General features: G+C 36.9%; 1 protein-coding gene across 15 annotated transcripts in view; it reads left to right on the forward strand.

The window, feature by feature from the left end:
- PTPN4 (protein tyrosine phosphatase non-receptor type 4) overlaps positions 1–24,344 on the forward strand; it is a 258,996-nt gene that overhangs the window by 139,581 nt on the left and 95,071 nt on the right. For all 15 annotated transcript variants that reach the window (XR_008998840.1, XR_008998839.1, XR_008998841.1 and 12 more), the window contains one exon: positions 7,300–7,388. Coding sequence is in view for 12 of the 15 variants with exons in the window: in XM_057505706.1 (XP_057361689.1) it covers positions 7,300–7,388 (89 nt within the window). In the remaining 3 variants the exon portion in view is untranslated. The remainder of the gene's footprint in view (positions 1–7,299; positions 7,389–24,344) is intronic.

Below are 24,344 nucleotides of genomic sequence, written 5' to 3' on the forward strand. Positions count from 1 at the left end.
AAATGATTTCACTCTTTTATGGAGTATGAAAACAACGCATACCAGAAGGAACAAAATAGCAGTAGAATCATAGACACTGAGAAGGAACTGGTGGTTAGGGAAGTTGGGGAGGGTGTGGGGCAAGGGCGAATGGGATTAAGGGGCACACTTCACAATCACAATATAGGTTGTTCACAGGGATGGTAGTACAACATGGAGAATACAGTTAATGATTCTGTAACATCTTACCATATTGATAGACAGTGACCGCACTGGAGTGGGGTTGTGAGGATTTAATATGGGTAACTGTTGAACCACTGTGTTGTGTATTTGAAACCAACATAAGATTGTATAGCAGTGATACTTTAATAAAAAAAGAAATTTAGAACCATGAGATGTGAACACTGAGGGAAAATATTTAGTAGACATTGAAGAGAAGAGCTGGAACACTTCAGATTTTAGAGGTTAGAGAGATGAGGATGAGCCAGTAAAGGAGACCAAGAAGAGGCAGCCATTTAAATAGAAAGAAAACCTTTATTTCTTTGAAACCAGGTGACTCAGGTGTGGTCAGCGATGTCAGATGAGAGAGAACTGCATTAAAAATTTGGAAGTCATTGGTGACCTTCTAAGAGCAGTTTTGGAGGTACAATGATGGCCAAAGGGTGATTAGAGAGTATTCAGTATTCCTCACAGAGACTGTGAGGAGAGTAACTTTGAGAGACTCTTCTGTAAAGGACACAAATAATAATAACAACAGGAAACACCTATATAACATTTACTAAGTACCTGACACACTTCTTAGGGCTTTATGTATATTAATCTTTTAATCCTTACAACAGCCCTATGAGGTAAGTATATTATCTCCACTTTATAGATGGGGAAAATGACACACAGAGATTAACAGTTTAACTATAGGATATCTATTTCTGCATTTAAGAACAGATTTGTAGCTTCCTCCAAAGCCTAGTTTTTAATCAGGATGTATTTGAAGACTTTTTAATGGAGTGGCTACAATAATCAAATAATTCAAAAATAGAATCCTTTGAAACAAGGAAAAGGATATCTTTTGTCAGCTATCTATGTGACTTCAGGTAACCCTAGGGTATTCAGATCACACAAAGGTTTTCCATAATTCTGCTGTGTGCTTTCACTTATCATTACCTGCCTAGACATAGCTTTTTTTTTTCTTTTGAGTCTGTCATCTTTATGAAAATAATCAGTAGAATACTACTGATTATATTCATATATTCACATATGATTATATTCATTTTTGCTGAATAATTTGAGTTCCTTACACAGGCCTGTGTAAGGTACACAGAAGTATCTTTTTAATCTTAGTGAAAGTATATTATGCCCAACTATGCCTAAGTACATTAAAAATATGCAAACAAAAAAATTCAAGTAATGATCACTGGGGAAAAGCATAAAGTTAACAGGTAAAAGAATATTATTTCAAAATAATTTACAGAAAAATTATTATTATTATTTTTGATTAATGTACAATTACATGAGCAACATTATGGTTACCAGACTCCCCCTACTATTAAGTCCCTATCACATACCTCATTACAGTCACTGTCCATCAGCGTGTAAGATGCTATAGAATCACTACTTGTCTTCTCTGTGTTGTACTGCCTTCCCCGTGTCCCCCACCCCCCGCTACATTATGTGTGCTAATCTTGTCCCTTTTTTCCCCTTATCTCTCCCTTCCCACCCATCTTCCCCAGTCCCTTTCCCTTTGGTAACTGTTAGTCCTTTCTTGGGTTCTGTGAGTCTGCTGTTGTTTTGTTCCTTCAGTTTTTTCTGTTCTTATACTCCACAGATGAGTGAAATCATTTGGCACTTGTCTTTCTCCACCTGGCTTATTTTACTGAGCATAATGCCCTCTAGCTCCATCCATGTTGTTGCAAATGGTAGGATTTGTTTTCTTCTTATGGCTGAATAATATTCCATTGTGTGTATGTACCACCTCTTCTTTATCCATTCTTCTACTGATGGACACTTAGGTTGCTTCTAATTCTTGGCTATTGTAAATAGTGCTGTGATAAACATAGGTGTGGATATGCCTTTTTCAAACTGGGCTCTGCATTTTTTGGGTAAATTCCTAGGAGTGGAATTCCTGGGTCAAATGGTATTTCTATTTTTAGTTTTTTGAGGAACCCCCATACTGCTTTTCACAATTGTTAAACTAGTTTACACTCCCACCAGCAGTGTAGGAGGGTTCCCCTTTCTCCACATCCTCACCAACATTTGTTGTTGTTTGTCTTTTGGATAGTGGTGATCCTTACTGGTGTGAGGTGATATCTCATTGTGGTTTTAATTTGCATTTCTCTGATGATTAGTGATGTGGAGCATCTTTTCATGTGCCTGTTGGCCATCTGAATTTCTTCTTTGGAGAAGTGTCTGTTCAGCTCCTCTACCTATTTTTTAGGAAGAGTTGTCTTTGTTGTATTTTCAAAAATATATGTGGTTTTGGGAGGAGATTTCTGCTGCTCTACTCATGCTGCCATCTTGGCTCCGCCCCTCTACCCATTTTTTTAATTGGCTTATTTGCTTTTTGTTTGTTGAGGTGCATGAGCTCTTTCTATATTTTGGATGTCAACCCTTTATCAGATACGTCATTTATGAATATATTCTCCCAATACTGTAGGATGCCTTTTTGATCTACTGATGGTGTCTATTGCTGTACAGAAGCTTTTCAGCTTGATATAGTCCCACTTGTTCATTTTTGCTTTTGTTTCTCTTGCCCAGGGAGATGTGTTCATGAAGAAGTTGCTCAGGTTTATGTCCAAGAGATTTTTGCCAATGTTTTTTTCTAAGTTTTATGGTTTTATGACTTATATTCAGATCTTTGATCCATTTCGAATTATTTTTGTGTTTGGGGTTAGGCAATAATCCAGTTTCATTCTCTTACATGTAGCTGTCCAGTTTTGCCAACACCAGCTGTTGAAGAGGCTGTCATTTCTCCATTGTATATCCATGGCTCCTTTATCATATTTTAATTGACCATATATGTTTGAGTTAATATCTGGACTCTATTCTTCACTGGTCTGTGGGTCTGTTCTTGTGCCAGTACCAAATTGTCTTCATTGCTGTGGCTTTGTAGTAGAGCTTGAAGTTGGGAAGTGAGAGCACCCCCTGCTTTATTCTTTCTTCTCAGGAAAGCTTTGGCTATTCAGGGTCTTTAGTGGTTCCATATGAATTTTAGAACTATTTGTTGCAGTTCGTTGAAGAATGCTGTTGGTATTTTGATAGGGATTGCATTGAATCTGTAGAATGCTTTAGGCAGGATGTCCATTTTGACAATATTATTTCTTTCTACCCAAGAGCATGGGACGAGTTTCCATTTGTTAGTGTCCTCTTTAATTTTTCTTAAGAGTGTAGTTTTCAGGGTATAGGTCTTTCACTTCCTTGGTTAGGTTTATTCTTAGGTATTTTATGCTTTTTGATGGAATTGTCTTCCTGATTTCTCCTACTGCTAGTTCATCTTTAGTGTATAGGAATGCAACAGATTTCTGTTTATTTATTTTGTATCCTGCAACTTTGCTGAATTCAGATATTAGATCTAGTAGTTTTTGAGTGGATTCTTTAGGGTTTTTTTATGTACAATATCGTGTCATCTGCAAACAGGGACAGTTTACTTCTTCTTTGCCTATCTGAATGCCTTTTATTTCTTTGTGTTGTCTGATTGCCGTGGCTAGAATCTCTAGAACTATGTTGAATAACAGTGGGGAGTGTGGGCATCCTTGTCTTGTTACCGATCTTAAAGGAAAAGCTGGGTTAAGCAGTTTTGATAGCTTTTACTATATTGTAATTCTTTTCCTTATTTCAGCTCAAACTGTCCCATCTCTGACCACTGGGAGTACCTTTTTTTGTTCAGTCATTTTGACATGACCTTTGTAGTTTCCATGCTGTCTGTTGTAAAGTGTTTAAGGCTCATCTTGTCTGTTTTCCTCCATAGACCTGAAATCAGTTTTTTCTTCAAGAAGCCCTGGTTTCTTTTAATGGAAAATGATTTTTCAAAATCACTGTGTGCATATTAAGAATGCTCATTTCTATTATTGGTTTGGTCATTGTTTCTAGGCGATTTAAGAGTATAGATGTGGAATCTCTGTTTCTTTACCACATATCTAAATTGAGATACACAGAACATTTTGATTCTTGGAGGACTCATGGGATTCCAGAAGTTGAATATCCCATAGTTAATTGTTTTTACCCCACATTACACTTACAACAGTAATTGTAAACTGTTGAAAATTTTTTTTATAGTTTTCTTTTCCCCTGATTTTTTTATGGTTGCTCTAAATTTTCATTGTCAAATCATATTGCTGCTGCATACTATAATCTCCATTTTAGTCATTTAACTTTAGTTCATTTTTAATAAATATATATAATTCTATAATTAAAGATGCATATCTAAAGCTTATCACAAGGTCTTTATAATTGGAAATTGTATGAAATACAGTATGAATAGTATTGTGTCTGCTACATGTGGGTGTATTAACATCGTAAGTCAATTAAGAGATACTTACTTAAGAACTAGGTAAGTGGGGCAATGTGAAATAACATAGTGGTTCATTGATGCTCAAAGTTGGCCAAAGTATGACCACAGATAGATTCTGATCCATGAACTATTTGTAACTATCCAGAATTACATAAATACAGAAATTAAGAGTTAGCATTGAGAAACTTACAGCAATCTGACATCAAGTGAGTGATCAATGAATTTTATGAAAGTATTAATTATATGGTAGATTGTAAATTTAAACAAAACAAACATAACTGGTGCTTTACCACAGGTACTTTAATACAGGTAGTCACTTTTATACATGATCCCAGACATTGTTGCATAGGTGGCAGTAATTAGGCATTTCAGATAAGTGGTTAAAGAGGTATGTATCTGCGAGGAACTTGTAGATGTGGCTATTGAAATTTTCACAGAGAAGATGAATTTGATCTAAATTTTGCTTTGGTTAAATTTGATTAATCAGAGGTGTATGAACAAGGCATGACAATAGCATTAACAAACATGTAATTATGGGCACCCAAAACACATGGAACTGACCTGAAGAGAAGCAGAAGGTTTCCACTAGTTAGTAGGGGAAATGAAATGTCATGGGATGGTATTTAAAGACCTTCAATGCTAAGCTAAACAGCTAAGACATTTTCCTACAGATGATAGAGATCCATTCATTTCACAAGTGAGTACAAGGCAAGGCACTTATCTACACCTAAGAACCAAATAGTGGGCAAAACAAAGGCCCTACACTCTGCTACTTAGGTTCTCGTGAAGAAGGGAAAAAATAAACAGATTAAACAAGTCAATTTTTAGCATAATATAGGTAGTAAAGAAGAATAAAGTAAGATATTGCAAGATTGTCAGTGTGCATTTTTCTGTACATTAGAATTAATAGCATTTGTGTCCATGAAGGACATAATGGGTTTTTTTTTTGTTTTTGTCTTGCCTACCTCTGGCAGCATATTGGAGAATGACACACAGTCAGTAATTTAAGAACTTGAGTTCCTAGATAGCGCTGATCCTGGTGATTTTTAAACATGTTTTTCTACTAAAATAGCAGCTTGATTGATTTCCCTATTTATACAGTTTTGTGTATGTCTTTTAAAAGTATTAGTTTTTCTCAAGTGGTTGGTGATCCTATTTAATGTACTTCTTTCGTGTTTGTGATTCCTCGTTCTCTTGGTTGTGGATGCTGTTTGTCTTCACTATAGTCTGCTTTAGATGATGTTGGAGAGGGAAGAAATATATTGCTCAGTACAAAGTGCCTATTATTTGCCATTTTCAGTTTGGGGCTCTCCATCCCTTCTTGGTTTCACTTTAATTCCTGTTCTCAGTACCCACTCTTGCTATTTTAGACAGTCTGCACACAGTTCTGTGTCTATAGCTCAATGCAGATGGGTCAGGATTGTTGGGCTAGAAGGAGCTAATTTAGTTCTTTACCTGATCATCCTGACAGTAATTTGAGGACTTCTTTATTTCTTTTATCCATCGTCTCTGAACTTGAATCTGCTGGCTCTGCTTCTTCTCTTTCAGCCTCCACATAGAACTTTCTCTTTCATGTGTAATTTGGGCTGTGGTTTTCTGTAATTTTTTTCTCTCCCTAAATCTCATTTTATCCTTTTATGTCTTTATAGATATCTCAAAGTATCTAGTCTATTGATTACATACCTTCAAGTGTTATGTGTTGTTTTCAGGTATTGTAGATTCTTTCTGTTTTTATTTATGTTCTCTGATGTTATGAGATTGGGAGCAGACACAGCAATAGGAGTATATATTAAGGCTTCCATCTTTTAGCCTCAGTCTGCCTTCTAGGTCCAAACTTACGATTGTCCTTTAGAAAAAGGTTCAAGACTGGTAATAGTGGACAGTGGTTTTGGTTATTTGAGCAGTCAGACAAATTAAAATACACTGCTGTGTTTGGCCACTTATTATGTATTATCCTACCTAACAGATTAATTTGATAAGACTTTATTTAATTAAAATTATTGAAACTACATTTTTTAGGGTTTTTCCTAAGGAGGCAATTATAAACTTTTAATTATATTTTCATCAATTAAGTCTATCTTCTGAGCAAATTAATAGTAGTGGGTAAAGGCATTATAGATACTAGTTTGCCTGTAGAATGTTTTAAGTCAAGAAGTAAATTTCAAAATTGATTAACATTGACAAAAATATTTTAACTCTACTCATTTTTCTCAATTGTGCAGGTTAGTTGGATCAGTTAACATGAAAACTCATTCATTAAAGCACAATACAAATTTTCTTCTCTGGAGTCTTCCAAACTTCAACAATTGTCCCCCCACTCCCATGGTGTTTTTATTTTATTACGTTAGTTATAGGATCTCATTATATTGGAAATAACTGTTTTATTACAGATTGTACTTCACCAGACTCTGAACTCCTCTGTTTTATTCACTTTTGCAATCCTGGCACCATATTTACACAGTGATTGGGTCAGAATAGTTTTAGAAATACAAGGATGGATACTAGCTCATCATTCTACAGGTTGAGAAGGCCTTTGATTTCCTGTCCCAATGAGTCAGTCCTAGCAATAAATGGAAAATCCTGAGATCATATTTTCTGTAGATTAGTGATTTTTAACCAACGTTTAAGTTTGATTTCCTTTATTTTTATGAGGTAACAGTTACCATATGAGTTTGTAAGTATTATGCAGTTATGTGCTGCCTTTGAAAATGTCTCATTGGGTTAAAAAAAAAAACAGAACCTAATCCTATTTTTGAAATACATTTTTAACAACTAAAACCCGGTATTTTAGATTTGTCATTTTCTTTTTTTTGAAGGATCAAAGTAACAATGAAATTATGATTGGAGTGATGTCAGGAGGAATTCTGATTTATAAGAACAGGGTACGAATGAATACTTTTCCATGGTAAGAATTTCATCGTACTTTATGTTTCCCATTATATTACCAAATATAATAATTCACATTTTAAAAAGTAGTAGTTGAACTATATTAATGTTGTCATTCAACTATCCTGCTTACTTAGACTCTACCAGAAGGTAACAACATAATTGAATTATGTATTCAAAAATTGCTGAGCTTGTAGAAAATACTACTTTGTGAATTTTTCTCTTAAGAGAATCTCTAAATTTGTACTATAGTATAATAGCTAATAGTATCATGTTTACGCTGTGTCTTGCACCATGCTAATTGGCTTAAGTACATTATTTCATTTAAATGTATTCAGTGGGGTACCAGTTTGTTGGAATAGTTGCTGCATCTAAGACTTACTATTACAGTGGTTTAAATTGGTGCTAGGAAAGTATGAGGGTTTCATGGGGTTCAAAACTCATTTTTCTATTGTCTTATTACTTGCTCTCCTTAATGTGCTATCCTTTTCCACATTGTTGAAGATGACTCATCCATCATCACTTCTGTATCCCAGAATGAGGGAAAAAGGAAAAGTACCATTTCCCATTTCCCTTTAAAGGGGTAATCTGAAAATTATAAAACTTGCATTGAACATACCCCTTGCGTATGTATCATTTAAGTTAACTCAGTTTTAAAAATAAACATAATGCTTCTCTTTAGGAAAAGAAACAAATACAAAAGAAATGTACTAATCTATTTCTCCTTAATTTTTCACAACTAATCTCTTTAAAGATTTATTCCTGATTATTTTAATGTCTGGTTTTTATTTAATAGGCTTTTGTAATTAACCACTTTCATAACACTTTAATAAAGATATGATAACTGAAAGAAGCAATTATTTTAGAAAATTGCCACAACGTTGTTAAAAAAGAAAAATTTCCTGGATGATCACAAAATCATGAACCATAAAAAAACTGATAGAATCAATTTCAGCAATGTTAAGTATTTTTGCTTTTCAGAAGACTCTGAAGAAGATGAAAGGCAAGACACAATGTTTTGTAAAATATGTATGTGATAAAGGACTTATCAAGAATATACAATATGTATTAGCTATAAGTAGTATAGCCCAGTAATAAGACAACCTAATTAAAAAGAAAAGGCAAAATATTTGAATAGATACTTCTGCCAAAGAACATCTACAAATGGCAAATAAGCACATGAAAAAATAGTCATCAGTGAAATGCAAATTAAAACCATAGTGAATTATTCTATACCCACAAGAATAACTCCAGTTTTTAAAAATGAGACCACAAAGTGGTAGCAAATGAGAACACCTATAGATCTCATACATTGCTGGTGAAAATGCAAAGTAGTACACCAACGTTGGAAAACAGTTTGCCAATATCTTTAAGGTTAAAGATAGATTTAACATGTAATTCAACAATTCATTCCCAGATATTTACACAAGAGAAATGAAAGCATACGTTTTTATAAAGATTTGTATACTGTTGTTCATAGCTACAATATTCATAATAGCACAACACAGAATTCCAAACGTACATCAGTAGGTAAAAGGATAAGCAAATTATCGTATGTCTCCATGAATGGGTCACTATTCAGCAATTCAAAAAAAAAAGAATTATTACTACACTGATGCAAAGTGCTATACTAAGTATAAAAGCCAGACACAAAATACTACATACCCTTGCTTCTGTTTATACGAAATTCTAGAAAACACAAATTATACAGACAGCAGCCCAGTGATTGCCAAGAACTGAAAATGGGAGAAGGCAATTGACTGCAAAGGGGCGCACGAAGGGAACATTTTGAGGTGATGGAAATGGTTGGCCTAAAATTGGTATATTTCATTAAACATGTAAATTATACCTCTGTACAACTCATAAAACTAAAGATCTTTTGGTGTTACATGTCATATCTTTTAAATGACTTCTTATAGAATTCAAAGTGTGGTATGTTCAGAGCAGTATACAAAACAATTCAAAACATGATCCCTGCCTCTAAGTGGACACACAAAAGTTAACTATAAACACAATAAGAAAATTTACAATTATAAAAGCTTCAGAGAAGATAATTATCATTGTCAATTTTCATAACAGTAAATGTGAATCTTTAATGTTCACAATGTGAGATTTTAGTTTCTGATTTTACTAAAGATATTTTTTAAAGATTTTTCTGAAGATTTAAAAAATGTAAAATTTTAAGAAGATAATTTTACTTTTTATTAATTTTACATTTTACATAAATGACATGAGAAATTCTTTTCAGATGATGTGGGATAAAATGACAGTGATAAACTAAATTTTCTGTACTTTGAAAGTTCTACTTACTTCTACATATATAGTCCTTTATTATTATAAGGAATTTTTTTTTCTGGTATCATTAATCTACAATTTCATGAGGAACATTATGTGTACTAGACTCCCCCCATCACCAAGTCCCCCCAACAAACCCCATTATAGCCAGTGTCCATCAGCATAGTAAGATGCTGTAGAATCACTACTTGTCTTCTCTGTGTTGCACAGCCCTCCCCGTGCCCGCCCCCATATTACATATGCTAATCATAATGCCCCCCTTTCTTTTTTCCTCTCCCTGTATCCCTCCCTTCCCACCCATCCTCCTCAGTCCCTTTCCCTTTGGCAACTGTTAGTCCATTCTTGGGTTCTGTGATTCTGCTGCTGTTTTGTTCCTTCAGTTTTTTCTGCGTTCTTATACTCCACATATGAGTGAAGTCATTTGGTACTTGTCTTTCTCCACCTGGCTTATTGGACTGAGCATAATACCCTCTAGCTCCATAAACGTTGTTGCAAATGCTAGGATTTGTTTTCTTCTTATGGCTGAATAATATTCCATTGTATATATGTGCCACATCTTCTTTATCCATTCATCTACTGATGGACACTTTGGTTGCTTCCATTTCTTGGCTATTGTAAACAGTGCTGCGATAAACATAGGGGTGCATATGTCTTTTTCAAACTGGGCTGCTGCATATTTTGGGTAAATTCCTAGAAGTGGAATTCCTTGGTCAAATAGTTTTTCTGTTTTGAGCTTTTTGAGGAACCTCCATACAGCTTTTCACAATGGTTGAACTAAGTTACATTCCCACCAGCAGTGTAGGAGGGTTCTCCTTTCTGCACAACCTCACCAACATTTGTTGTTGTTTGTCTTTTGGATAGTGGTGATCCTTACTGGTGTGAGGTGATATCTCATTGTGGTTTTAATTTGCATTTCTCTGATGATTTGCGATGTGGAGCATCTTTTCATGTGTCTGTTGGCCATCTGAATTTCTTCTTTGGAGAACTGTCTGTTCAGCTCCTCTGCCCATTTTTTAATTGGATTATTTGCTTTTTGTTTGTTAAGGTGCGTGAGCTCTTTATATATTTTGGGTGTCAACCCTTTATCGGATCTGTCATTTATGAATATATTCTCCCATACTGTAGGATGTCTTTTCGTTCCTCTGATGGTGTCCTTTGCTGTACAGAAGCTTTTCAGCTTGATATAGTCCCACTTGTTCATTTTTTGCTTTTGTTTCCCTTGCCCGGGGAGATATGTTAATGAAGAAGTCGCTCATGTTTATGCCCAAGAGATTTTTGTCTATGTTTTTTTCTAAGAGTTTTATGGTTTCATGACTTACATTCAGGTCTTTGAACCATTTCGAATTTACTTTTGTGTATGGGGTTAGACAATGATCCAGTTTCATTCTCTTACATGTAGCTGTCCAGATTTGCCAACACCAGCTGTTGAAGAGGCTGTCATTTCCCCATTGTATGTCCATGGCTCCTTTATCATATATTAATTGACCATATATGTTTGGGTTAATATCTGGGGTCTCTCTTCTGTTCCACTGGTCTGTGGGTCTGTTCTTGTGCCAGCACCAAATTGTCTTGATTACTGTAGCTTTGTAGTAGAGCTTGAAGTTTGGAAGCAAGATTCCCCCCACTTTATTTTTCCTTCTCAGGATTGCTTTGGCTATTTGGGGTCTTTGGTGGTTCCATATGAATTTTAGAACTATTGGTTCCAGTTCGCTGAAGAATGCTATTGGTATTTTGGTAGGGATTGCTTTGAATCTGTAGATTGCTTTAGGCAGGATGGCCATTTTGACAATATTAATTCTTCCTAGCGAAGAGTATGAGTGAGTTTCCATTTATTAGTGTCCTCTTAATTTCTCTTAAGAGTGTCTTGTAGTTTTCAGGGTATAGGTCTTTCACTTCCTTGGTTAGGTTTATTCCTAGGTATTTTATTCTTTTTGAGGATATTGTGAATGCAATTCTTTTCCTGATTTCTCTTTCTGCTTGTTCATTGTTAGTGTATAGGAAAGCAATAGATTTGTGTGTATTAATTTTGTATCTTGCAACTTTGCTGAATTCAGGTATTAGTTCTAGTAGTTTTAGAGTGGATTCTTTAGGGTTTTTTATGTACAATATCATGTCATCTGCAAATAGTGACAGTTTGACTTTTTCTTTACCAATCTGGATTCCTTGTATTTCTTTGTTTTGTCTGATTGCCATGGCTAGGACCTCCAGTACTATGTTGAATAACAGTGGGGAGAGTGGGCATCCCTGTCTTGTTCCTGATCTTAGAGGAAAAGCTTTCAGCTTTTCGCTGTTAAGTATGATGTTCGCTGTGGGTTTATCATTTATGGCCTTTGTTATGTTGAGGTACTTGCCCTCTATACCTATTTTGTTGAGAGTTTTTATCATGAATGGGTGTTGAATTTTGTTGAATGCTTTTTCAGTGTCTATGGAGATGATCATGTGATTTTGTCCTTATTTTTGTTGATGTGAATGCTGTTGATGGATTTTCTAATGTTGTACCATCCTTGCATGCTTGAGATGAATCCCACTTGATCATGGTGTATGATCCTCTTGATGTATTTTTGAATTTGGTTTGCTAATATTTTGTTGAGTATTTTTGCATTTATGTTCATCAGGGATATTGGTCTGTAATTTTCTTTTTTTGGTCAGGTCTTTGCCTGGTTTTAGTGTTAGAGTGATGCTGGCTTTATACAATGAGTTTGGGAGTATTCCCTTGTCTTTTATTTTTTCGAAAACTTTAAAGAGAATGGGTATCATAACTTCTCTGTATGTCTGATAAAATACCGCAGTAAATCCATCTGGACCAGGCGTTTTGCTCTTGGATAGTTTTTTTGATTACTGCTTCAATTTTGTTGCTGGTAATTGGTCAGTTTAGATTTTCTGTTTCTTCCTTGGTCAGTCTTGGAAGGTTGTATTTTTCTCGGAAGCTATCCATTTCTTTTAGGTTTTCCACCTTGTTAGCATATAGGTTCTCTCATAGTATTCTCTAATAATTCTTTGTGTTTCTGTGGGGTCCGTTGTGATTTTTACTTTCTCGTTTCTGATTCTGTTGATGTGTGTTGACTCTCTTTTCCTCTTAATAAGTCTGGCTAGAGGCTTATCTGTTTTGTTTATTTTCTCGAAGAACCAGCTCTTGGTTTCATTGATTTTTTTCTACTGTTTTATTCTTCTTAATTTTATTTATTTCTTCTCTGATCTTTATTACGTCCCTCCTTCTGCTGACTTTAGGCCTTATTTGTTCTTCTTTTTCCAATTTCCATAATAGTGCCTTTAGACTATTCATTTGGGATTGTTCTTCCTTCTTTAAATAGGCCTGACTTGCTATATACTTTCCTCTTAGAAATGCCTTTGCTGCATCCCACAGAAGTTGGGGCTTTGTGCTGTTGTTGTCATTTGTGTCCATATATTGCTTGATCCCTATTTTAATTTGGTCATTGATCCATTGATTATTTAGGAGCATGTTGTTAAGCCTCCATGTGTTTGTGAGCCTTTTTGTTTTCTTTGTACAATTTATTTCTAGTTTTATACCTGTGTTTTCTGAGAAGTTGGTTTGTAGAATTTTGATCTTTTTGAACTTACTGAAGCTGTTTTTGTGGCCTAGTAGTATGTGGTCTATTCTGGAGAATGTTCCTTGTGCACTTGAGAAGAATGTGTATCCTGTTGCTTTTGGGTGTAGAGTTCTGTAGATGTCTGTTAGGTCCATCTGTTCTAGTGTGTTGTTCAGTGCCTCTGTGTCCTTACTTATTTTCTGTCTTGTGGAACTGTCCTTTGGAGTGAGTGGTGTGTTGAAGTCTGCTAAAATGAATGCATTTCATTCTATTTTATCCTTTAATTCTGTTAGTATTTCTTTCACATATGTTGGTGGTCTTGTATGGGGTGTATATATATATTTATAATGGTTATGTTCTCTTGTTGGACTGACCCCTTTATCATTATGTAATGTCCTTCTTTATCTCTTGTTACTTTCTTTGTTTTGAACTCTATTTTGTCTAATACTCGTACTGCAACAACCTCTTTTTTCTCCCTATTGTTTGCATGAAATATCTTTTTCCATCCCTTGACTTTTAGTCTATGTATGTCTTTAGTTTTGAGGCGAGTCTCTTGTTGTAAGCAGCGTATAGATGGGTCTTGCTTTTTTATCCATTCTGTTACTCTGTGTCTTTTGATTGGTGCATTTAGTCCATTTTCATTTAGGGTGATTATTGAAAGACATGTACTTACTGCCTTTGCAGGCTTTAGATTGGTGGTTATCAAAGGTTCAAGGGTTGCTTCTTTACTATCTGTCTAACTTATCTTGCTTATTAAGCTAGTATAAACAGAATCTGATGTCTTTATTCCTCTCCCTTCTTATTCCTCCTCCGTTGTTTATTCGTTAGGTGTTTTATTGTGTACTCTTTTGTTTTTCCTTTGAGTGCTTTTGTGAGTAGTTGGTTTTATTTTTTGCCTTTAGTTAGTGTTTCTTTGGTCTGCTTTCTGTGATGTGATTTTATTTTCTCTGGTGACATCTTTTTAGCCTTAGGAGTGCTTCCATCTAGAGCAGTCCCTTTAAGATATCCTGTAGAGGTTGTTTGTGGGATGCAAATTCCTTCTACTTTGGTTGTCTGGGGATTGTTTAATCCCTCCTTCATATTTAAATGATAATCATGCTGGATACAGTATTCTTGGTTCTAGGCCCTTCTGTTTCATTGCATTAAATATATCATGCCATTCTCTTTTTGCCTGTAAGGTTTCTGTTGAAAAGTCTAATGATAGCGTGATTGTTTTTCCTTTGTAGGTGACATTTTTTCTCTCTCTGGCTGCCTTTAATACTCTGTCCTTGTCCTTGATCTTTGTCATTTTAATTATTGTGTTTCTCAGTGTTGTTTTCCTTGGGTTCCTTGTGTAGGGAGTGCTGTGTACCTCCCTGGTCTGAGAGACTATTTCCTCCCTCAGTTTGGGGAAGTTTTCAGCAATTATTTCTTCAAGGACACTTTCTATCCGTTTTTTTCTCTTTTTCTTCTGGTACCCCTATAATGTGAATATTGTTCAATTTGGACCACACAGTTCTCTTAATATTCTTTTATTCCTGGAGATCCTTTTATCTCTCTGCCTCAGCTACTCTGTGTTCCTGTTCTGTGATTTATATTCCATTAATGGCCTCCTGCACCTCATCCAGTCTACTGTTAAGTCCTTCCAGAGATTGTTTTAATTCTGTATTCTCCCTCCTAACTTGATCGTTTAGCTCTTCCATATTTCTCTGCAGGCCATCAGCATGGTTATGACCTTCATTTTGAAGTCTTTTTTCGGAAGACTGTTTAAATGTATCTCTCCAGGCTCCTTCTCAGGGGTTGTCTGGGTAAATCTGGACTAGATTAAATTCTTCTGCCTTTTCATGGCGATAGCAGTAGTCATAGGCAGTTGGCATGTGTGTCAGCTGGGAGAATGATGTCCCCCACACAGGGAGCAGCTTCTGGTTTTATTTCCTAAGCCGCCGCAGGCGGGGCAGCCTTCGGGGCAGCCCAGAACCCCGCGGGGAGGGGCAGATGCACTGGGTGTGCCCTCCTGTGAGAACAGTGACCATTTGTGCCCTGTCCCATCTTCCTCTGTCTGTACTGGGCTGCCGCATGCTTGTGGGGCTTCTGACTCTGGCCCAGGCGTCTGCGGAGGATGCTCTGGGCAGTTTCTGTAGGCATGGCTCCTCCCAGTCTGCTCCCCTGCTATGGCAGTTCCATGCCATGTGGGGGAATGGACGGTATTCTGTTTATCGCCGTGAGGGGCTTCACAGTTGCACTGTCACCCATGGGTTAGGGCGACTGGAGTTCCCCGGGATTCCCAGCACCTGGGCTTAGTGTGCCAGGACACTTCCATCCAGCTCTGATGCCACTTTCCCTTTAAGACTTTCACAAAGCACTCACTTTTCTTTTGTTCAACGGGTGGTAGCTGCGGGGACCTGCTCACAGATCTTACTGTTCTGTTTCCCTAATATCCAGCACCCCACACTATGTGTGTCTGCACTCCCGTGCAGATGTATAGGACTGGGTATTTAGCAGTCCTGGGCTCCCACTCCCTCCCCGCTCAGACGTCTCTCCTCCCACTGGTGGTCTGGGGTGGGGGCCATGTTCGGGTCCCACTGAGCCGCGCCTTGTATCTTACCCCCTTTGTGAGGCGCTGAGTTCTCGCAGATGTAGATGTAGCCTGGCTGTTTTACTGTATCTTCTGGTCTCTGTTTTAGGATTAGTTGTATTTGTTGTGTTTTCAAAAATATATATGGTTTTGGGAGGAGATTTCCTTTGCCCTACTCACATCGCCATCTTGGCTCCTCACCTCTGTGAGTAGTTGATCTCATTTTTTGCCTTTGGTTGGTCTGCTTTCTTTACTGTGATTTTATTTTCTCTGGTGACATCTGTTTAGCCTTAGGAGTGCTCCCATCTAGAGCTGTCCCTTTAAAATATCCTGTAGAGGTGGTTTGTGGGAGGCAAATTCCCTCAACTTTTGCTTGTGTGGCATTTGTTTATTCCCTCCTTCATATTTAAATGATAATCGTGCTAGATACAGTATTCTTGGTTCTAGGCCCTTCTGTTTCATTGAATTAAATATATCATGCCATTCTCTTCTGGCCTGTAAGGTTTCTGTTGAGAAGTCTGCTGATAGCCTGATGGTTTTCCTTTGTAGGTGACCTTTTTTCTCTCTCTGGCTGCCTTTAATACTTTGTCCTTGTCTTGATCTTTGCGATTTTCATCATAATGTGTCTTGGTGTTGTCCTCCTTGGGTTCCTTGTGTTGGGAGATCTCTGGGCTTCCATGGTCTGAGAGACTATTTCCTCCCCCAGTTTGGGGAAGTTTTCAGCTATTATTTCTTCAAAGACACTTTCTATCCGTTTTTCTCTCTCTTCTTCTGGACCCCTATAATGCGAATATTTTTGCATTTCGATTGGTCACACAGTTCTCTTAATATTCTTTCATTCCTGGAGATCCTTTTATCTCTCTCTCTGACTCAGCTTCTCTGTGTTACTGTTCTGTGATTTCTATTCCATTAACGGCCTCCTGTACCTCATCCAGTCTACTTTTAAGTCCTTCCAGAGATTGTTTTATTTCTGTGTTCTTCCTCCTAACTTGATCCTTTAGCTCTTGCATATTTCTCTGCAGGTCCATCAGCATGGTTATGACCTTTATTTTGAATTCTTTTTCACGAAGATTGGTTAAATATATCTCCCCAGGCTCCCTTTCAGGGGTTGTCTTGGTAATTCTGGACTGGATCAAATTCTTCTGCCTTTTCAAGGTGATAGAAATAGTCGTAGGCAGTTCCCGCCTTTGTCAGCTGGGAAAACAAAGTCCCTTCGTGCTTGCTGGTTGCCTTGCCATTTTCCGCTGCCTGTGCCAATTACCTGCACCCAGGGAGCAGCTTCTGCTTTTATTTCCTGAGCCACTGACGGCGGGGCAGCCACTGGGGCATCCCAGAGCCCTGTGTGGAGTGGCAGGCGCTCCGGGTGTGCTCTCCTGTGAGAATGGCGTCCCTTCATGCCCTGTCCCAGCTTCCTCTGTGCCAGGCAGCCACGCGCCAGCAGCGCCTCTGAGTTAGACCCAGGCAGCTGTGGAGGATTCTCTGGGCAGCTGCTGTGGGCATGGCCGCTCTCAGGCTGCTCCTCTTCTGTGTGGCAGGGCCCCGCTGGAGGGTGAATGGATGGGAGGCTGTTTATCGTCATGAGGGGCTTCAGAGCTATACCACTGCCCAGGCGGTTAGGGCACCCGATGTTCCCCTGGATTCCCAGCCTTCTTGTCCGAGTGTGCTCGGATGGTTCCGTCCAGCTGTGAGGCCCATGTCCCTTTAAGAGTTTAAAAAAGCACTTGCTCTTCTTTTGTCCCTGGGGCGCCGGCTGCAGGGACCCGCTTGCACATTTTACTGTTCCATTTCCCTAATATCCAGCACACCACGCACTGTTTGTCTGTACTCCCAGTGCAGATGACTAGGGCTGGGTATTTAGCAGTCCTGCGCTTCCACCCCCTTTCTGCTCCTACTCCTCTCCTCCTGCCGGTGGGCTGGGGTGGGGGAATCGCTCTGGTCTCGCCAGGTCATGGCTAGTATCTTACCCCCTTCATGAGGTGTTGAGTTCTCGCATATGTAGATGTAGCCTGACTGTTGTACTGTATCTTCTGGTCTCTATTTTATGAATAGTTGTATTTTCTGTATTTTCAAAAATATATATGGTTTTGGGAGGAGATTTCTGCTGCCCTTCTCACGCCACCATCTTGGCTCTTCTCTGTTATAACGAATTTTTGACAAATTTCTTTGAAAACAATCTTCCTAGGGAATATTTTAATGGCTCCATGATACTTGTGATATTTTTAGCAGATGAATAAAATTTACTCAGTGTCGGAAGTGTGAAAGAGGTATTTGTGTATAGAGGGTTCAGTTTCTTCTGATTATCTTCATTGAGAGGAGAAAGAAGGGAAAAGAATTTAAGAAGGGGTTGCTTAGGAGAGAAATTGCATATAGTTTTGAAGGACCTTAACATATCCTGTATGCTAAGGAGTTGGTATTTTATTGATAAATATGCTTAAAGGTAGTTTAATGCTAAGATATTGAACTCATGTTTTTCAATTCCACATATAAGAGACAGTTACACAGTACATGTGTTTTTCTGACTTATCTCACTTCGCATGATGTCCTCAATGTCTTCCATGTGTCACAAATGACAGGATTTAGTTTTCTAATGATTAAATAGTGTTCCATCTGATTTATCCATTCATATGTTGATATACAATTAGGTTTTTCCATATCTTGGTTATCGTGAATAATGCTACAGTAAATATGAAAGTACACACATCTCTTTGATAACCTGTTTTCATTGTCTTTGAATATATACCCAGAAGTGGAATTGCTGGATGGTATCGTAGTTCTGTTTTTCATATTTGGGGGAACTTCCATACTGTTCTTCTGAGTGAACCAGTTTGCAATCAATAATGTGCAGGGGCAGACTCCCAAACTCCAAGAAGGGACTAGTGGGTACCAAAGGGGAGGGGTGGGGGAAGGCAGGTGGGGAGGGAGGGAGAAGGGGATTGAGGGATATTGCATTTAGTACACATGGTGTGGAGGGGATCATGGAGAAGACAGTGTAGCACAGAGAAGACAAGTAGTGTCTCTGTGGCATCTTACTACCCTGATGGACAGTGACTTCAATGGGGGGCATTCAGTCATATGGGAAAACGTAGTAACCACATTGTTTTTCATGTGAAACCTTCATAAGAGTATATATCAATGATACCTTAATGAAATAAAAAAATAGTGTGCCAGGCACATCCTCTCCAATGCTTACTATATCTTATCTTCTTGATGATAGTCATTCTTACAGGTGTAAGGTGATACCTCATTGTGGTTTTGATTTACATTTCCCTGATGATTAGTGATGTTGAACCCCTTTGCATCAGATTTGTTTTGTTACTGAATTATATGAATTATTTATACATTTTGGATATCAACTGTTATGCAGTGGTATCATACTGTTTTAATTAATGTAGCATTGTAGAATAATCAGGAAATATGGTGCCTTTAGTTTTGTTCTTTCTTATGATTACTTTGGCTACTCAGGGTTTGTGGTTCCATATAAATTTTAGGATTGGTTTTGTTTCTGTAAAAAATGCCATTGGAATATGGACAGGGATTGCAGTATAACTGTAGATGGATTTTGGTAGCATGGACATTTTAACAAATATATTAACTCTTCCAGTCTGTGAACATGCAGTGTCCTTCCAATTGTCTTTGAGTCCTTTTTAGCAGTCTCATAGTTTTCTTTGGCCCTGTCATTTACTTGATTAAATTTATTATGTTGGTATTTTATTGTTTTTATGCTATTGTGAATGGGATAGTTTCCCTTCTTTTTCCCAATGTTTCATTGTTAGTGTATAGAAATGCTACTAATTTCTATGTATTGATTTTATACCCTGCTACTTTAACAAATTCATTGATAGATCCAATAGTTTTTTAGTTGAGTCTTTCTGGTGTTTGCAATATATAGATCATGTTATCTGCAAATAGTTAACATTTTACATCTGTCCTGTTTGGATGCTTTTATTTCTTTGTCTTACCTGATTGCTAAGCCAGGACTTCCAGTACTATGTTGAATAAGAGTGGTGAGAATGGATACCCTTGTCTTGCTCCTGATCTTAGAGGAAAAGTTTTCAGTTTTTCTGTTAGGTGTGATGTTAGTTGTGAGTTTATTATGTTATGGTATTTTCCTTCTATACCCAGTCTGTTGAGGGTTTTTATCATGAAAGACTGTATCTTGTCAAATGCTTTTTCTGCATATATTGATATGATATACAGTTTTTATCTGTTGTATTAATATGTCATATCACATTTATTGATTTGTGTATATTGACTCATCCTTACATCCCAAGTGAAAAAGCCTATTTTGTTGAGAATTTTTGTATCTGTGTCAACAGAAATTTTAGTCTATAGTTTTCTAGTAATGTACCTTACCTGGCTTTGGTATGAGGGCATTGCTGGCCTCATAGAATGAGTTTGTCAGTTTTCCCTCCTCTTCAGTTTTTTGGAAGGGCTTGAGAAGGATTGGCATTAATTCTTTCAATATTTGGTAGACATTGCCAGTGAAGAAGTCTGGTTCTGGAGTTTTCTGTGTTGGGAGGTTTGTGATTGATTCAACCTCCTCACTAGTTAATGGCTGTTCAGACTTTGTATTTCTTAGTCAGTCTTAGTAGGTTGTATGATTGTAGGAAATTACCCATTTCTTCTAGGTTATCTAATTTGTTAGCCTATAATTATTTGCAGTAATCTCATTGTCCTTTGTTTTTCTGTAGTATTGTGGTATGTTGTGTTTCCATTTTCATTATTTCAAGGTATTCTTTGACTTCCCTTTTGATTTCTTCTTTGACCCATTGGTTGCTCAGGAGCGAGTTGTTTAATTTCCACATATGTGTAGATTTTCTGCCTTTCCTCATGTTGTTTGTTTCTAGTTTCATACTGTTGTAGTTAGAAAAGATATTTGGTATGATCTTAATCTTCCTAAATTTGCTGAGACTTGTTTTATGTACTGTCATGTGATCTGTCCTTGAGAATATTCCATGTGCACTTGAGAAGAATGTTGTTCTGCTTCAGTTGGACAGAATGTTCCGTAAATATCTTTTAGGTTCATTTGGTGTAAGGTATGGTTCAAGTCCATCATTTCCTCATGGATTTTCTGTCTGGATGATTTATCCATTGTTGGAAGTGGGGTGTTGACGTCCCCTATTATTATTGTATCATACAGTTTCTCCCTTCATATCTGTTAATATTTGGTTAAAATATTTAGGTGTGCCAATGTTAAGTGCATATATTTTATGATTATTACATCTTCCTGATGTATTGATCTTTTTATCTTTAAATAATGACCTTCTTTGTCGCATATTACCATTTTTTGTTTAGTCTATTTTATCTGCTGTAAGTATAGCTAATCACTTTGGTTTCCACTTGATTGAAATACCTTTTCCATCCCTTCACTTTGAGTCTATGTCCATCTTTAAAAGAAGTGAGTCTCTTGTAGGCAAAATATAATTGGTTCTTTGTTTTTTCACCTGTTCACCCATTCTGCCTTTAGGTTGATGAATTCAATGCATTTCCATTAGAGTAATTGTTTATATGTCAACACTTTTACAGTCATTTGTTGCTTTTGGTTTTTTGTATTTCCATTGTTTCTTTTTCCCTCTGTTTCTGCTTACTTTTGCATAAATTGATTATTTTCTGTGTTGGTATGCTCTGTTTCCTGTTCCTTGTCTTGTGTGCATCTACCCTAGGTTTTTGTTTTATGGTCCATGTTAGACTGTTAGCAACTTATCTTTGATCTTCTACAAAGGCATCACCTTTTTATTATTTGCTTTTATAGTATTGTCAGAATTGAGCTTTTTTGTGTGTGTTGTGTATTTGTCAACAATTTATAGTAGTTATAATTATTTTACCACTTTTTTTCCATTAATATTTAGACTATAGTTGAATGATTAACATACTGTCCTTTTATAGAGTTATAATTTTCCAAGTATGACTGTATATTTTTCACCTTTACCAGTGTATAGTGTACTTTCATTTATCGTCATGTTACCAATTAGCATCTTTTCATTTCAGCTTGAAGAACTCTGTTCGGCATTTCTTGCAAGGCAGCTCTAGTGGGAGTGAACTCCTTAGCTTTTGTTTCGCTGTGAAAGCCTTTATTTATCCTTCATATCTGAAGGGTCTGTAGGGTTTCTGCTAAGTAATCCACTGACAACATACTGGTATTTTCTTTGTAGGTTACATTATTTTTATCACTGGCTTGCTGTAAGATTATTTATCATTGATTTTTTTTTTTTTTTGTAGATAATAATTTTTTATTGAAGGGTAGTTGGCAGACACTATTACATTACATTAGTTTCAGGTGTACAACACAGTGATTCAACATTTATATACATGATAATTCTAGGTACCAGCTATCACCATACCAAGTTGTTACAATATTTTGACTATATTCCTTATGCTATACATTACATCCCGGTTACTTACTTACTTACTTACTTTACTTACTTACTTACTTACTTACTTTACTTACTTACTTTACTTACTTACTTACTTTACTTACTTACTTACTTACTTACTTACTTACTTACTTTACTTACTTTACTTACTTACTTTACTTACTTTAGATAGATAATTATTTTTTATTGAAGGGTATTTGACGCACAGTATTACATTACATTAGTTTCAAGTGTACAACACAGTGATAAAACATTTATATACATAATTCTAGGTTCCAGCTATCACCCTACCAAGCTGTTACAATATCTTGACTATATTCCTTATGCTATACATTACATCCCGGTTACTTATTTATTTTACCATTGGAAGTCTGTCCTTTTTTGTGTGTGTGAGGGCATCTCTCATATTTATTCATCAAGTAGTTGTTAACGACAATAAAATTCTGTATAGGGGAGTCAATGCTCAATGCACAATCATTAATCCACCCCAAGCCTAATTTTCGTCAGTCTCCAATGTTCTGAGGCATAACAAACAAGTTCTTACATGGAGAACAAATTCTTACATAATGAATAAGTTACATAGTGAACAGTACAAGGGCAGTCATCACAGAAACTTTCGGTTTTGCTCATGCATTATGAACTCTAAACAGTCAGTTCAAATATGAATACTCATTTGGTTTTTATACTTGATTTATATGTGGATACCACATTTCTCTCTTTATTATTATTATTTTTAATAAAATGCTGAAGTGGTAGGTAGATACAAGATAAAGGTAGAAAACATAGTTTAGTGTTGTAAGAGAGCAAATGTAGATGATCAGGTGTGTGCCTGTAGACTATGTATTAATCCAAGCTAGACCAGGGCAATAAAACATCCACGTATGCAGAAGATTTCTCTCAGAATGGGGGGGTGAGGTTCTAAGCCTCACCTCTGTTGATCCCCAATTTCTCACCTGATGACCCCCCTGCGACTGTGCCTGTCTTAGGTTGTTCCTCCCTTGAGGAATCTTACCCGTCTCTGGCTAACCAGTCATCTTCCGGGGCCATACAGGGAAATGTAAAGTTGGTAAGTGAGAGAGAAGCCTTATTGTTTGAAATGGTTAGCTTTTTATTTCTTTGCATATTTATGCCCTGTAGCTTCTATGCTCAGCATTTGTCTTGAGGTATCTTTAGCACTTGGAAGAATTATGATACTCGGTAAATTTGATACGAGGCACGAATTCTATTTAAGGGTTGTAATTAGGAAGGAAGAAGAAAAGCTATAGAAGTAGCAGGCGGAAGAAAACATGGGAAGATTGATTATTTCTTTGACATATCTTCTTGTAGAGTAACTTCAGCATGTATAGGTTTTAAACTACTACTTAAATTGCGCACACACATTAACATAATAGGAGTATAGTTACATAACCAAAGCATACCTGTAATTACCAGCCATCTCCAGTGAAACCAAGAAAACCAGTTAGGCACCTTAGGCATTTGTGAAAACTTATCTATGATATGGTGGATATTGTCCAACTGAACTTGAACAGTCTGAGAGAAATCAGACAAATTAAAACAACCCATTCCTGGGGACTGTTCACATGCCATATGTTCTTTTAACAGTATTTTGTCTGTAGTTGTAAGACTTTGGAGCGCTACAATTTGCACTTCTCCAAATTCTTGGTTGAGTTCCAACAGTATAGATCCAGTCAAATTTGTTGTTTTACTGTATGCACAGGCCAGCTTAAATATCTCCTTCCTCATTCCCATGGCAAGTCCAGGAACTGGTGGGATGAGTGCATCTACAGCTGTAGCAGTGCGTGGATCTTTGTTGGGGTTTTTTGATGATCATCTTCTGGCATGAGTCTTCCAGAGAGTGCTGATGTTGGAAGTTCTTTTTCATATCGTATCTTAGTTCATTTTCGGGGTAGCCCAATTAGGCTTTGATCCTCTGTATAAACACAAACAGACCCTTTGCCTACACTTTTATATGCCCTTTATACCCTTGTGTAGAACTCGGAGGTTACCACACAGGAACTGCCCTTTTTTTTTTTTTTTTTTTTTTGCTATCACTAATCTACACTTACATGACGATTATTATGTTTACTAGGCTCTCTCCTATACCAGGTCCCCCCTATAAACCCCTTTACAGTCACTGTCCATCAGCTTAGCAAAATGTTGTAGAATCACTACTTGCCTTCTCTGTGTTGTACAGCCCTCCCCTT

This window comes from Manis pentadactyla, chromosome 8, assembly GCF_030020395.1.
Source record: "Manis pentadactyla isolate mManPen7 chromosome 8, mManPen7.hap1, whole genome shotgun sequence".
In the NCBI taxonomy this organism is placed as follows: Eukaryota; Metazoa; Chordata; class Mammalia; order Pholidota; family Manidae; genus Manis; species Manis pentadactyla.